Source organism: Lutjanus erythropterus, chromosome 7 (genome assembly GCF_056507025.1).
Source record: "Lutjanus erythropterus isolate fLutEry1 chromosome 7, fLutEry1.hap2, whole genome shotgun sequence".
Taxonomy (NCBI): Eukaryota; Metazoa; Chordata; class Actinopteri; order Lutjaniformes; family Lutjanidae; genus Lutjanus; species Lutjanus erythropterus.
Window position 1 is genome coordinate 34613633 of NC_139323.1, and position 16699 is coordinate 34630331.

The 16699-nt window shown below is 42.2% G+C and overlaps 1 protein-coding gene across 2 annotated transcripts in view; it reads left to right on the forward strand.

The window, feature by feature from the left end:
• Nucleotides 1-3752: 3752 nt before the first annotated feature.
• Nucleotides 3753-16699, forward strand: part of syde2 (synapse defective 1, Rho GTPase, homolog 2 (C. elegans)) — a 67692-nt gene continuing 54745 nt past the window's right edge. The window contains exon 1 of one of the 2 annotated variants that reach the window (XM_084723608.1): nt 3753-5955. In XM_084723608.1, the coding sequence (XP_084579734.1) occupies nt 4002-5955 (1954 nt within the window). In that variant the 5' untranslated portion in view covers nt 3753-4001. The remainder of the gene's footprint in view (nt 5956-16699) is intronic. The other variant, XM_084723607.1, reaches the window with a different exon arrangement.

The window sequence follows — 16699 nt, forward strand, 5'->3', positions numbered from 1 at the left end:
ATTGCAACCCTTCAGTCTGGTGCAAAGGTTCTTGTCCTCCCTGATGCATCTAGCGTGTTTTCCCTCACAACACCCTCTCCTCTCCCTTTTTCTCTCCTTCACACACAAAGACACACACTCTGCAGCCACTGCAGGTTTTGACCTGTAAATAACTGCCCAGACAGGGTCTAGTCAGTCAGATGGGGAGGCAGGCCGAGGCGTCAGGGCCCACACGGCTCCTGCAGAGCAATAACAGATGCTTATCATGTTTTACTGAGGGCAGTGGAGGCGGTGGGGGGAGGAGGAGGGTGGATGTGGGACGCTGGGGCCCTGTCGATGAATGGCTCTGACAATAAATGCCCTCAATCATGGGTAGATGCATCGCGGCAAAAAAGGGAGACACGGTTGTGCTGGGAGAGTCTGTCGGATTCAGTGTGTGTAAGTCCAAGGTGGCAAAGGTACACACATTTCTTCACTCAAGTAGAAGTACAGATAGTTATGTAAAAAAACTGATCAAAAGAAGTCAAAGTAGAAGTATTGATTCAACTACTTTATTCAAGAAAAAGTTAAAAAGTACCAAATACAGACTCTGAAATGTACTTGAGGTATGAAAGTAAAAAGACACTTTATAACATTTTGTTACATAGTTTTCATCTTGTTAAGTCATTTTTCTTCTTGTGACATCTTTTTGTCTTGTTCCAGATTTTTTTTTTTAACGTATTTTGCGTCTTGTTACGCTATGTCATTTTTACTTTATTACATCTTTTTTCCTTGTTATGTAATTTTTGTTTTGTTGCATATTTTTGTCTTGTTATGCCATTTTTTTGTCTGGTTAGATCATTTTTCATTTTGTGACATATTTTTACCCTGTTACACATTTTTGATTTGTTTTTGGTTTTTTTTACATAATTTTTTGTTCTGTTACGTCATCTTTTCATCTTGTCACGTGATTTTTCATTTGTTAGGTTTTTTTTTTAAATGTAATGTATTTTTTTGTCATGTCATTTTTTATACATCTTTTTGTTACATCTTTTTTTTTGCGTGATTTTTTGTTTCTTACGTGTCAGTTTTCATTTTAGTTACATCTTTTTTTTGTCTTGTTATGTCGTTTTATCTTGTTACATAATTTTTCATTTTGTTATTTATTTTTTGTAATGCTTTTGTTTTGTTACGTCATTTTAGTTTTGTCACATCGTTTTTGTCTTGTTACAACTGCTATGTGTGATATGTATAGATGGATACACCAAGGAATTGACTTTTCTATGTGTTATTGTTCCATTAATTTAGTTTGGACTCAGTCTTTATTTTGGGAAGGCAGCGCACAATGATGCAAAATAAAAATAGTCACTAATTCCCCTCAAATGTATTACAACTAAAGTAACGAGCCTGTTTTGAAAATGTAAGATGTAGAAAGTACAGATATGTGTGTTAAATGTAGGGAGTAAGAGTAAAAAAGTTGTCAAAACAATAGTTAAGTAACTAAGAAGTGGTACTTAGTTACTTCTCACCTTTGGTGTAGGTATTTGAGTGTAAAGAGAGGCAGACAGCACATGTGCATGTCTCTTCCACCCACTGCAGCCTTTCAGCAGCTCATCCTCCTGCACATTCCAAGCAGAGGCAACAGCAAACAAATGGCTTAAGGTTCAAGTGAAGTATGTTTCATTCCTTTCTCTGCTGTCTCCGCCGTTCTTAAAGTCTCGGCCTGTGCTGCGAGCAGAGACAGGGGTTAGATGCAAGGTCAAAGAGGAGAGGATTACTCAAGATACACTTCAGATAAAAGGTGTCAGCTCGATAATCGTCAGCGATCCATCATGTGGCAGGGCCCTGCTTTCGGGCAGGCATTGCCATCGGAGGGTAAAAAATAGCCTTCATGTGTTTGTAATAATGAAGATGAAACTATGAAAAGACAAATGCCTCGTGACACACTCAATCCCACTCATTTGTAAAGGCTAAGATGTGATTCAGGTTATCACCGTCCTCTTTATTGTTTCTTGCTGCATGAGACCAGCATTTTTCTCTGCAGAGGGTCAAAGCACATTTTTACCCCGAGATGATGAGACCTGTTTTCCCCGCTGTTTGCTGAAATGCCTTCACAGCTACCAGTGAAGGTGGTAATTTGAAGTCCTGGCTCGCTGCTCTCCAACTGAATTTAATTCACATTTCGGGGACAAATATGTGTTGAATTTCAATAGAAAGGCTGGAGCTGCATCTCCCATACCATTACCTGAACCTACACTTACAGTCTTATCATGGGTATGAGACTTATAATGATGCATTTATACTTTATCTGTGTTACTAAGAAGAAAACATGCTGATCATACATGAAACCACCCACATCTTTTATATGCATTTGAAATACGCAGTGAAATATTTGGAATACAGTGGCAGAATGTAAATATGTACAACACCTGTGTTTTTCTTGAGGTAGTTTTGCTTTGTAGTATTTCCATTTAATGCCACTTTATACTTTTATTTCACTGCATTTCACTTGGTTAATGTAAGCTACACAGACCAAACACTAACTTACGCGACACAGATGACACAAACTAACTGTTAACATTTGTTACAAAAACTAACTTTAGTTACACAGACCCACTGCCAACTTTAACTACACAGAACAAATGCTAGTTTCACAGGCCAACTGCTAACATTAGCTATTCAGACCAACCATTACCATTTGCTACACAAACTAACTGCTAACTTTAGTTGCACAGACCCACCAACAACTTTAACTACACAGAACAAGCACTAACGTTAGCTACACAGACAAAACACTAACTTTAGCTACACAGACCAACTATTAACATAACACAAACTAACCGCTTATGTTAGCTACACAGGCCAACTGCTAACTTTGGCTATACAGAACAACTGTAAACATTAGCTGCGCAGGCCAACCACCAACTTTAGCTACAAAGATGAAACGCTAACTTTAGCTACCCAGACCAACTGTTAACATAACACAAACTAGCCACTTATGTTCGCTACACAGTCCAACTGTTAACAGTAGCTGCACAGACCAACCACCGACTTTAGCTACACAGGCCAAGTGCTAACTGTAGCTACACAGATCAAATGCTAACTTTAGCTGCACCAGCTAACTGCTACCTTTAGCCATACAGAACAACTATTAACATTATGTCCAGTTAACTAGCTAACCTGTCAATACTACAAAGTACAACTGAAAATATTTTGAGTTTTGGGATCGGTGACCAGCATGGTGTGTGTGTGAATAAGTTTATGTCAGTTTACTTGAAGTTTGAGTGTGAAGTGTGAACAGTAAAATGTGAATAATTGCTGCTATTAATCTAAAAGTGCATTTGCACAGAAGAAAGGAAGGAGTAGCTGGATAAATGTTAAAAAAAAATTGGTTGTATTTGGTACTGAGGCAATCCAAAAGTAACAAAAAGTAATCACGTTACGTGACTTTAATATTGTGATACCTGGATTACTGACTGCATTTTTAACAGGTAATTTAAATATATTTTTAAAGTAACCCTGCAAACCTGTTTTCTTGTCTTTCATTCAATAAATGCATTTTACAGTTTTAAATCAGCAGCAAACCAAACTAAATTGAATATTAGTGTCATTTTAAGTAAGTTTTTTGTGCTATTTTCTCCGAAATATTTACGTGCAAGGTCGCTGAACTTTGAGCCAGGAAAATATTCCAAACATCTGAGCTGCAAACATGAGGAGGAGGTGAGGTGAGGCGCTAGAGAGAAAGGAAGAGGGAGGAGGGCAAAGTGTGTGTGTGTGTGTGTGTGTGTGTGTCTGTGTGTGTGTGTGTGTGTGCAACAGAGAGGGAGGGAGAGTGATGCAGTTACGCAGAGAAATCCAGGCAGCAGTGAGTTTGTGTGAGTGAGGCGACAGAGCGGAGGTGACAGCGGAGAATGGAGAGGAGCTCGTCCGCCCGGCGAGCTTTGACCGCGGCCAGCGAGGAGAACCCACTCGGTCGTTCCCTTCTGGAGCCAGCGTGCTGAAAGACACCGGGAGGAGTTACTAACAGGGGGCAAAGGAAAGGAATGGCTGATCCTCTGCGGAGGACTTTACTAGCGAAACTCCGGGGGAAGAAATCCAAGAAAGGAGCGACGGTCGGCGGTGGATACGGCTCTGCTGCTGCGGCTGCTGCGGTGAATGGGGGCCGAGAAGGTAAAGAAAAAGTTTTGCAGACGCAGCGAGACTCGGTCGAGGCTCGCCCGGTGGTGTTGCTCACGGCAGAGAGAATGAGTACGTACGAGAATTGTGTTGACGGGCCGGTGGTGCAGGCAGGGGGGGTGGTGATAGTCCGGGACAGTCGCGCAGCGGAGTTGTCCGGCGCACGTCCCCAGGAGCGGAGCAGCGGGGGCAGGGTTCGGGTTAATGAGGAGCTCCTGGGGGTCTCACTTCAAAGAGCCGGGCAGTTTGGGGGGCATGCGGCGAGGGAGGGAGATAGGAGCCGCCAGGGCCCCAGATCTGGTGCTAAAATCACATTATCGGCTGGGGTCACGCTCGGAGGACCGCATGTCCAGAGGAAACACTTCGTGTCGGTGCCGCGGCAGTGCAGCGTCGGGGATTCAATCGGGTTTGGGGACAATTCAAACCACGTTTTGTACCAAGCGCACACCGGGGTGGGTAAACCAGCACAGGGGCGGGTTACTACTCCTGATAGTGATGGGACAGAGCCCAGAGACAGAGGACACTCCCGGCACATGGCAGGGACTGTAGTGGCTGTCCATGAACCCAACGCCAACTGGACTTTTGACAACAACCAAACTTTGGAGGCAGACTCGCCAGTTTGCGCGGCTCTTGTGCGCCCAAACTGTGCGGAGGAAAGCATGTTAATCAGGAATGTGGAGAGTTACGAGCCTGAGTTTGCAGGGCAGGACATGAGAGGGACTGCAGGATCTCTGCAGAGCCCGACGTTTTTCCCCACAGAGCTAGAAATCTGCGACATTAACATGTCATCCCTGTGCGCCACAGAGGAGTCACTCAGATACACTTTAGATAGTGAAGATGAGGATTATTATGATAATGAAATTCTGCCTTTTTATGAAACTATCAGAGCTAAAAGTGATGATGATAGAGTGGAGGTTGTGGAGCTGCCCAAACCCGGTCAGAATAACAGTGCACAGGAGACAGACAGGCTTAGAAACCAGCTCAAAGAAGCTTATTACCTTCTTATCAATGCTATGAATGATATCAACATGGATGTACAACAGATTAGCGGCAGTTTGACCGAGCAGCAGGCCACCTCATCCTGTAGTAGCCACTCCAGGGATAGCCTGTGCTCGAGGTTGTCTGCCAAAAACATGGACAGTGATTCCTGGTCCTCAGGAGGCGACCACAGCCCTCAGCAGGTGTCCGACACAGACTCACTGCTGCTTTGCCTCACTGGGAACCTCGAGTCAGGTGGCAAAGAAGGCAGGCTGAACAGTAAGAGTATGGTGAACCTGTCCTTGACCAAGATAAGACCCACTTTACTACGCTCTGCAAGTGACGGAGCTATCAGGTATCCACCCTCAGTCTGTGTGCAGGCCTCTGGAGCTCAAGAAATGATTGTTGAAAGGGAGGCAAAAGAGGGTAAAGTTGCAGAACCTCGGGCACTTTTTGATGCTGTCAGCAGTGATGAGCTGCTGCAAGATGCTGGCAGGGATGAAGACCGTGGCGGGCGGCTCAATGAGAGCAGCGGCTCGGTCAACAGCCTCACCGGTTCGTCCGATACATCGACACATCACGGTCACGACAACAAGCATGAGCTGACCGAAGTCCGAGCACAGGGCGCCGTCAACAAGGGGCACGGCGTCACCGTCAACAAGATGCAAGAGTGGATGCACAAGGGACGTTTGTTGTCCTCGGAGATGAAGCAGCGCATTGAGGGGTCATCTTTGCCCCGCGGCGGAGGAGGAAGCCAGGACCAGACTTCTAGCAGCAGAGCGGTTAAGTCTGTCAAGGCCAAGTCATCTGCAATCAAGTCGCCACGGCAGCAGCAGCATCCAGGTAGGAAGGCTACACGGAGTGGGCCTCAACTCCCGTGGATCCTCTAAAATCAGCCCCTTCCTCCCGTCTGATTGTTACCATCCTCCTCCACTCATAGTAAACTCCGTCTGGTGGCGGTCCACCCTGCACTGCTCCTCCTCCTCTTCTTCTGGATGCAAAGCAAAGGGACGAGACACCTCAGACCTCTTTGCTTTCCCTTTAAGATTCTCTAACCGGTGGCGGGTTCTGTCCTTCACACTAATTTAGGTGCATTTTAACACTGAATTAATTGCACATCAGGTTGTAGGTTGGATCACTCACAGTGTAGTTCAGTAACAACTAACTCACTCTCCTCTGCTAGCTGCCGTGGTGTTTTTTGGTGGTGTTGGTGGTGGGAAATGTGTGTGTGTGTGTGTGTGTGTGTGTGTGTGTGTGTGTGTGTGTATTCTTGAATCTTGATTATGAACAAAATGCTTTTCTTATTGTGATTTGATGTTCTGTTTGTGATGAGGTGCAAAAGCAGGAGAACATCTGTATCATGAAACCACTGACAGTAACAGGTGACACACTTCATGTTGTACCAAATAAGTTTATATATAGATAGATAGATAGATAGATAGATAGATAGATAGATAAAATATAATGGAGCTAGATGGCATTCAGAGCACCAAATTCAACAGCAATGTCTCTTTCCAGAAATCATGACACGATTACTCCAGATAATCCACACATCCACTTGTTGTGAGCAGTTTCATGCAGGAACCACTTAGAATGAGCCTCTCATCTATGATAAGATCCTTCTGTGTGGTGATACAATAGTACACCTGTCACCTGTATGATAGTATAGGTGACAGGTGTAGTTCGGTGGGGTTTCGCAGATGTACAATGCCATCGTTGATTGTTGTTGATAACTGAGCCCTCTACTATCAGACCATTCTGATTAAAAAGCTTTCTTATTGAAGATGCACAGTTTGGGGAACCCACAAAGCTTGATTACATTGATGGCAGTGGTGTTTCTTATCTGAAGGGCTGCTGTTTGTGTGTTTATTATTGAGCTATTGTTTTATTAGTGTTAACAGACATTTTAAACCCAGCACTGGGATGTATGTCAAATGGCCCCCTAGCAACACGATTATCTTCCATCATGATATTTCACTGTGGACATAATTCACCTTGGAGGTTGGACATCAGCGCTTGGAGTGACGTCACACCCGAGTAGCAATGCACCCACAGACAGTACTATTTAATGAGACACAAGCGCTAATAAACAGCTTTGCTACTGTTGATGCATGGAGCAACCACATTGGATTTTGAGGTGGGCGTTGGTGGGGTTCCTCCGACTTCCTGAGTCAGAAATCTGACTTCAGCTGGTGTTCCAGGTGAAATTTCCAACTGGGAACTCGGAAATTCTGACTCCCCAGTTCAAATGGAACACACCAGTAGTTCCTAGGCGAAACTGCTCACAACAAGGTCTGTGGATAAATGCATCATGATTCCTGGAAAGGGACATTGTTTTTTCTCTAGAAAAGACATCTCTAAGGCTGACGGGTAAGAGGAGAAATATGTCGTTTTCATTTTGGGGTGAACTGTCCCTTTGTGTACTCCTTGTCCATGTTGATATAATCATCACAGTCCATTTACCCACAGATTATATACACTTTTAATTGCATTCAAATTAATCTCCCTAGTACATAACATTGCACATAAATTCAGTTGTGTGGTGCATGGTTGTACTAAATGAATTACACTTTCATCCTCGCTGACCTGATTTGACTGCAAACAAGGCAGTTAGCCAGGTCAATCACAGGATTCGGAAACTGGAAATCTTTTTATTGACATTTGTTGCCCGTGGACTCGCTTTGTGTGGATCAAAACATACCAGCAAATCTTTATTCTACCACTCATACATAGTTTTATATGTGTTCGGGTGCATGTGCATGTCTGTTTGCGTGCCAGTGAGCGTGTGTGTTGCTCTGACAGTGTTTTCCAGGGTAAATAGATGACCTGCCATGTGCGCAGGCTGTTGTTGACTGTCAGTGTGCTGTGCTGCTAGAAATAGAGTGTGATGATGATCTCTGAGGCTGCTGAGCGGAAAGGCCTCTGTGTTTGACTTCCAGCCGCCGTCGGCTCACCGCAGATCCAGTTTTTACATCCCATACTCTTTCCTCCTCTACCTTGAATAAAGACAGGACTCTTCCTGATATTAGTTTCCAACTTGATTCACATTTTTTCCCCATTTCGCTCAGCTTTCCCCTCTCTGTCCCCACTGAACTTTTCCACAGATGTGGCCAGAGGAATCTGAAGCAGGAGAGAAGCCACTGCAGTTACTCTCTGTGGTGGTGATGGTGGTGTGTGTGTGTGTGTGTGTTTGTGTGTGTTTGAGAGTATAGAGCGGTGGGGTGGGGGGGGTTGGGCTGTCATGTTGCCTTCCTCCCCAGTCATTTGCTCTGGACAGCTCCATGGTAACTTGCATTTTAAAGAGACTTTGGATTGAATATTTAGGATGCCATTCCTGTTGTTTAACTTGTTTGCGTTGTGTCACTTAATTCCTCGCCATGAATGAACAAAATGAAGGGCGATTAAGTATTTATTAAGGTCAGCTCTGGGCTTATCTTGCCCCTGTGGGCCTCTCAGCGCCTCACAAAGAGCCATTTAAAAAAAGAAGAAGAAATGCCAAAGCTCTCAAAAGCTCCAGTGAATTGCTTGTCTTGGCTTGAAACTCTTCATTGAGTTTATGGCTCTACTCTTGATTTATGCAAATATTTATACTTTTCTGACTTCCTAAAAATAGTCTTGCTCCTCCCCCTGAGTGTTACTTGGAAATTAAACCTCGCTATGAAGTCATAGAGCTAAAGTATTGGCTTAATTAAGCTGCAGCTAATTTATTTCTGTCCTGACTTGTCCCTTAATTATTGTGTAAAAGATCATGTCAGTTATCACCCAAAGCTCCTTATATGTATATGTGTGAGTGAGGGATGTTGTGCACATGAGCATGCATGCACATCTCCGGTCGGTGTGTACATGCATGTTTGTATTTGCAGTCGGAGGATTTATAGTTTTGTTGTGTTGTGGCAGCAGATTGGTTTGCCGGCAGGCAGGCAGTATCCAGGCATCGTGTTTTGGCCAGAGCTGAGCTCAGGAGCGGCGTGTCAGTCAAAGCTGATGTTGAGACTGAGCCATAGACACCACAAACAGATCCTCTCCCAGGAGGCAGATATTCTTTTATTTTATTTTATTTTGAAGCTCTGTGGTTCAAACTAAGAGGAAAATACTGACCGCTTTGTAACACAGCAGTAGTGGGCAAAAAAAAAGGAAGAAAAAAATAAATGTTTTTTTGTATCTCCACAAAACAGCTTTTAAAACAATAGTTTATCAGGCAGAAAATAAGCTGATCTCCTAAAATGTTGTAGACTTAGATGAGAAGATTGACACCGCTCTCGTGTCTGTCTGTTAATTATGAAGCTGCTCGTTAGCTTAGCAATAAAAACTGGAAACGGGGGCGGGGGGGCTAGTTTGGCTTTGTCCAAAATTCAAAATATGTCTAAAGCTTGTTGATTAACATGTTATATCTTGTTTGTTTAATTCATGCAAAATCAAAGTATGAATTTGACAAGTTGTGGTTTTACGAGCAGATATGTGCCAGACTATTTCTTGGCCTGGAGCGCCGTCTTTCTGCACTCTTCGCTTCACAACATGTCAGTTTTACGAGGGATGTGCACGGTTACTTCTCTGGTCAATTAAACTTTGACACGCTCTCTAGTCAGCACCGAAACACTAGTCCGTTAAACTAATTATTATTTTATCAATGTAGAACACTGTTTAACTGTTATGTCTAAGAAAGTAAAGACCTCGTAAAACCAGTGCAGTTTGGCAGTTATTTGATCTAGAAAATGAAAAATAAGGTTGCGTGTTGGCTGTGTCACATAAAGGTATGTGAACGTTAACCTGCAAGGAGAGGAGGCCACTGGTGCTAGCACTGCTAACATTAGCTACATTTGGGAAACCAATTAGAAAACTTAGTATTTTCCAACTTTTAGATGAGTCAGCTACTCTAATTTTAAATTGTCATTTAACTGACAAAGAAATTAGTCACTAGAGGAGCATCCCTAGTGTTAACAATCACGCAAACAATATATAATATTACATCAGTGAGATTTAGAGGTGCTGAGAGGCAGATTTAGTTACCTTCAGACAGACCCATGCCAGCTGTTTACCCCTGTTTTCAGTGTTTGTGCTAAGCTAAGCTAACCATGTACTGGTTGTCGCTTCATATTAGAGTGGAAAGTATAAACAGTATAGACACTATACTGGTATGAATTAGCTCTAAGGAATGAATTTTGACTATATTGTGCTGACCAGAAGAGACAAAAAGCAGACAACAGTGCTTACAAAGGGTGGCAATACTCGATATACTTGAGAAAAGGCTTTTTTTTATGTTATTGTATTTATGTTTTGCACATTAAATGCTCTTAAAATACTTATATACTTAACTCAGATTCATTTTTCCATTTCCGGTGACATTTGTGGGATATTTATGATGTACGTTTGGTGGAAAAAAAATAGTTGTTTGGGTCAAAATAATTTGGCTTCAAGTGGGAATCAAACCCCAGTCTCCAGTGTGAAATCAATGGCTAAAAGCTCCACCACATCATCCTCCCAATGTGGACTTTGTCGCTCTTTGTACTATGTTCATCCTTTCCTTACTGTTACTTAGTGTAACGCAAACCATGATCTTTTCCTAAACCTTGCTAAGTAGTTCTGGTGCCCAGATCTAAACAAACTGTGACCGTTTCACATGGTGGTACGCAACCGTTGTACCAACAAACAAGCTCCATTCATATCGTGTTCTCAGCGGCGTATTGTTCTCTGTAAGAGACATACCTCTGCATTGCTCAACATTTTGATGACATTTATTCCTGCTTGCTCAGTAGATTCAAAGTAGCTACAGAATGAGATGCGAGTGCAGGTGTAATATAATCCTCCTTGGCTGCTGTCAAGTCATGTCAGAACGATATGGCGTCTGGTTTCTGCATTGTGCCAGCAAAGTTGTTACTGAGCTGCAGAGTTTTTTTCTTTTTTTTTTCCCCTTTTACACATAAACACACACGGCCAATGGTTGGAGGTACAATCATTTGTCTTGTCTGATGTGTCTGTACTTGGACAGATTTATGGAGGATGGTAGCTCTAAAGACAGATCAGGTGATGTAGGCGAAACTTGAGGTACCAGGGTTCATACTGGGATGGTTTATGAGTTGTGTGAGTCACATGATGGTGTCTGCAAAGAGTGTAGCAACTTGTTTAGGCAATTTTAAACGATTGATTATCAGTAAAACTAACTGGATTGTTTATTAGGTGGCAGCATTTTATGTGTATCATGATGCAGGGGTTACAATTCAATTTATCACAATATATTGCAAAACTGTCAGTAAGGTGCTATATTTCTACTTTTTTCTAATTTTTGGATAAAATTTCATAGTATAAAGAACATACCAACATATGCATGAAATCTGAGTTAAAAATTTTAACTTTTTTATGCAATCAGAGCAGTAAAGACAGACTCGTACAAAGCGGCTGTTGGGTGTTGCAACCTTTTTCCTGGACCCTCTCCTCCAGCCTCTCCTGATCCCTGTTGACACTGTGGCCCCACCCCTTAAAATATCCTGTGCAAAGGGCACAAGGGTGAATTTGGAAGGCATATGACAGGAGGTGCGTGGTACATGAAAAAGCACACAACTCTCATATTATAGTGCAGCAATAATAATTTTGTATATTTAAGTCATAATGATGCAAACATTGATGTTACTATTCTTCTGCTACATTTAAGGTAGATTACACTCTTTGTAATACAGCTATGGCTTTGTGAAACTGTGGAGAAGTAGTTGCAGGTGATAGTATTTCTGGATTTCAAAATAAATGTTTTTTAGAGCATCAGAGAGCAATAATCTGGCCCTCACAGCCCCACATGTGTCGGGCCGTGCGGTGGCTGCGGCCTCGTTGCCAGGCAAGGACCGGTTGACATGTCTCTGAAGTTTCACGTTTCTTGAACACAGAAGGAAGGGGTTTAATGTCACTTCCTGTCTCCAATACATGGTGTTGTGTCCCAGTATATCAAGTGGAGACGACATCAACAAATGATGACTATCACACAAGGCTTTGAGACATTTGGGGCAGATTTGACCATTTACGCTCAAGTTACAGCAACTTCCTGTTTCACGGTGAAACAATTTGATGCTCTTCCACGAAAAACTGAAGCTTTTAATAAGTTTTCAACGCAAAAGTGTCCAGATTGCACACAGGAGTTTGTTAAAGCACAAAACCTGTAAATAAAAAAAAAAACGGCCACTTAATTCAAAATGGCCGACCTCCTGTTGGGTTTAGGCTGTGGCTCCAGGAGGCTTGTTTGTACATCTAGGCATAATAGACATGTCTATTGATTTTTCATGTATGTAGGTGAAATGTGCTGCAGGGGCTGCTTTCATTCAACTTTTGCCACAACTGACGTGGTTGCTGAGTTTCATCAGTGTTTGAGCACCATTTGGAGGAAACACAACACAAAAATGAACCACTGCTGTGTGTCTTTTCTCACACCCTTACTGTACAGAGCTTTGTTGAAGGGCCTTTCAATGACTTGTCTTACTTTTCTCAGAATTTTGGACCTAATTGGGTCACACTGTGAGTCCATGTCTCTTTTTTTAGATTGTATAGTCCCTCCCCCGAAGTTTTCTTTTGGGCAGACACAATGAGACAGGACAGAAGATGCACTGAAAGAGCTACAACACCGAAAAGAATTTGGGTTGCAAGCCAACATATTGAGGAGGAAATGGCATTAGCAATAGCAGGCTGCGCTGCCAGGACGCCTCAACGGGATGCAAGTGTTGACATGTGATGCAACCCTGGACGACTGCAGCTCTGCACTGGTGCAAAAAGAAAAAAATCGACACTGAGAATCCTCATTACCATATGAATGAGTGTCAGCAGGAATGTATGGCACACAGCAAAAGATTCCCTCTGAAGGAGGGGGAGCATGAAACTCTGTACACACAACAAAGTGTTGTCTGTATGGAGGAGAAAAAAACATAGCTGGTGTGTGTTTTGCACTTATCAAAAGAGGCAAAAGGAATTCAGCAAATAAAAGAAAAGCTGATGGGAAAGTGGATCAAGTGTTTTGTCTCAGAGGAGCAAAAGATCCAAGTCATTCAGAAGATTTAGACATGAATATAATTGGGTTTACTGTTAGGCTCACGTGGCGCAGGTTCACACCAGCACATCCAGGAAATCAGCTTTTTTCTTTACATTCCTTTCAGCACCTCAGACAAACCCACATCGCTCCTCCCCATCCACCTCTCCCTCTCTCTTCTTCTCTACATTTTCTCACACAGACGTGCACCCTTGTATTACGTGCTCTGGCCATCTGTTACCTTCAGGTCAGGGGTGCGAGTTTTCCGTGTCCTGAACACATCGTCTTCATGCCATCGCGGCAGGCACAGGGAGCCGGGCTGTGTTCGCTCCGTTATGGAAATGTTGTTTTGCATTGTGTTTAGAGGAGGTTAGTATGTACCTGTGGAGGAGATGTTGGCTTACTTGTGCCTCCTAGAAAGCTGTCTTGTTTGCGTAGATGAAAAATTAAAGGAATAGTTCACGTTATTTCAAGTGGGTTTGTGTGAGACACTTATCCTTAGTAAGTGTATTGCCTACAATAGATGGCAGCTGGTGTTTTGGAACAACAGTAAGAGTGCACCAGTTTAAGTGTCCCTTATAGTAAGAATATTTTCACTGCTTTACCTGGCTGTCAGACAGCAGACAGAAACAGCTCTCATATAAGCCGAATAGTGCTCTCTCCAAACCAACCAAACTTCATTTGCAAAAGCAGTAATTTTACATGGCTGAAGATGGGAGTTGCTTTTGTATTGCTGCCTTGATTGTGTGACTTTGTTTGTTTAAAGGATTAGTACGGATTCACCTAACTCAATAAATTGCACAAACTGACAGGTGAGGGCTGCAGTAGACCAACAAATCCCAAGGTTTTGCAAGGTAAAAGTACTGTTTTTGCCAAAGGAGTTTGGTTGATCAGGAGAGAGCGAAATTTGGCTCATATAACGGCGGTTTCCGAGCTGAACAGGCTGTCTGACAGCACGGTAAAGCGGTGGAAATATTCTAAATATAGCAGAAAATTAACATACTGATTCTTTTTTTTTTTTTTTTTTTTTTTTTTTTTTTTTTTTTAGGAGGGACTTTTTTAAAATACATTTTGTTGCTGACCCTGTCCACAGCAGATCTTTGATTAGCCTCCTACAACAGAGCTCCTGCTGCCTCTGCAAACTGGGGGTGTACTATAGGTAAACACAAAGATTAGTATCTTATAAAAACCCACATTAAATATCCCAGCTATCCTTTTAAAGTAATAAAAATAAGTAAAAGTTCAGATATTCTGCTTTTTTTAATTTGAGAACATCCTTCCCTGAGTTTTTTTTAAGCAAACCCTTGCAATTTATTCTAATTTTATTATCATTTCATTTGTAGGTAAATGAATTGTGTGATCTTAAAAATGATCACAATTTATCAAAGCCCAAGATGAGGTCTTCTAAACTCTGCAAATCTTCAGTTTACTGTCACATAAGAAAGAAAAGCAGCAAATCCTTAACACTGGGATGCTGAAACAAGATATCAGTTATCAAAATAGTTGCAGATTAATTCTCTGACGATTGATGAATAGATTAATCAACTGATCTTTTTAGCTCAACAGATGTTCTCCATCCACAAGGGTCTAAAACGGACTTAATTATTGGCTGTTTCTATTTCTGTTTGTTTCCTTTGTGTTTTGCCTCTAAGTGTATTTTTAATTGAGTTTTTCAGTGAACACCTTTAGAAATGGTTTATCTTGTAAAAACAATGCCCCTTGAGAACTATATATTATAGTTTAAAGATTATTTTTTTAAGGAAAGCAGACTCAGAGATTCCACTATCTGCTTTTCATCAGGCTGAATGTTCTGCAGCACAGAAACCCTCTGCTAGAATCTTAAGTAGGTTTTCACATCAAAAACAATTTAAGGGAGGCAAACAGAGATGGGCTGGGGTGTGCTGTGGTTTGATATTTGACACCAGTGAAAATGGCTAAAAACCTCACTCATTAAGTCAAACCAGTGTCTTGCAGTCGTTGCTTTGTGTTGCTCCGTGTGAAGGAGTGTGACAGTGGAAGGAGACGGCTGTACGGCGAGGCTGTAAATCTGGAGCTGTGGTCTGGAATGCTGCTCGTGTCGGGACACGCTTCCTCTTCCAGTTATGAAAGACCCCTTAAAGAAGATGGCATGCTGACAACAACTCCATGCATAACCATCTCACCTCTCCTCAGTCTCGTGTTACGGGATTGCGCGTTGGCGGCAGAGTCTGCAGCTTTTGGATCCGTCTTGGTCTAAAAAATCTTTCTCTTCATTCTTTCCTGACACGTATCCCACTCATTTACACTTTTGAATATTCCTCTTTTTCTACAACTTTTCTACAACTTAAAACAAACTTAGTTTTCACCTCTTAAATATTACTTTCTTCATGTCTGTGCCTCTAAGTGACTATAAATCCAGTGCCTTTTTAATTTCTGTCAGCCCTCGTTTGATGTAGCTGGATTGGTGAGATGACAGTTGCTCTTGCTAAATATCAATTACAGGCTAAAGCATCTGCAGTTTTGTAGACTATATTTAGAATATTTTCACCTCTTTGCCTCACCATCAGACAGCCTTTTGTCATGGAAGAACCATCAATATATAAGCCAAATACCACTTTCTCCTGCCCAACCAGACTCCATTAGCAAAAACTGTAATTTTACCTTGTAGAACATGTAGTTGCTGGTCTACTGCTGCCTCAATCAGCTAGTTTGTTTTGGTGAATCCAAACTAACACTTTAAAACACTGAAGTCAAACAATAACACAAAGTAAGGCAGGAGTAGACAGGGAACTCCCATGTTCTGCAATGTAAAGTTACAGTTTTTGCCAATGGAGATGGCTTTGATATCTGGCTTATCTAACAACCGTTTTCCATCTTAGAAATCAGGGTTCCAAAGGGCTTCCTGAAGGACTGAGGTTCTATCCAGAACCATTTGCTTCTGAAAAACCCTTTTTTGAAGAAAGTATTTGTTAAAATTTCTTTGCAAGACTGAGGGTTCCCATTAAGAACCCTTTTCATCCAAACAATCTTTTTAGAAGCAAAAGCTCAGGAAGAAGTTTTTCATCAAGGGTTTGTCAAGGTTTTTTTCTTCTTCTTATTCTGTGTAGAACCCCCTCAGTGTGTTCTAGATAAAACCCTTGGAATATAAAAATGTTCTTGGTAGAACCCCCTGAGTGTGCTCTAGTTCAAATCCTTGGCATATAAAATGGTTCTCTGTAGAGCCCCCTTAGCAGGTTCTAGATAAAAACCCTTTGAATGTAAAATGGTTCTTTCCCCTGAGTGTGTTGTAGATAAAATTCTTGGAATATAAAACAGTTATTGGTAGAACCCCTTGGTTGGGTTCTTGTTGGCACCCTTAGAAGTTTGAAAAGTTCTGTATAGAACCCCCGGAGAGGGCTCTGGGTGGAACTATTACATCTTTGAAGGGTTCTCTGCAGAAACTGCCATACAGAGTTGTGTGTGAAAGTGCTATCCATGATTCTTGGTAGAACTCTCTGAAAGGGCTCCAAGTGGAGCCTTAATCAAAGGTTTTAACAGGAGACAAAAAGTGTTCTCCTATGGGGACAGCCGAAGAACCCTTTATAGTTCTAGAGAACATTATTTTTTAGG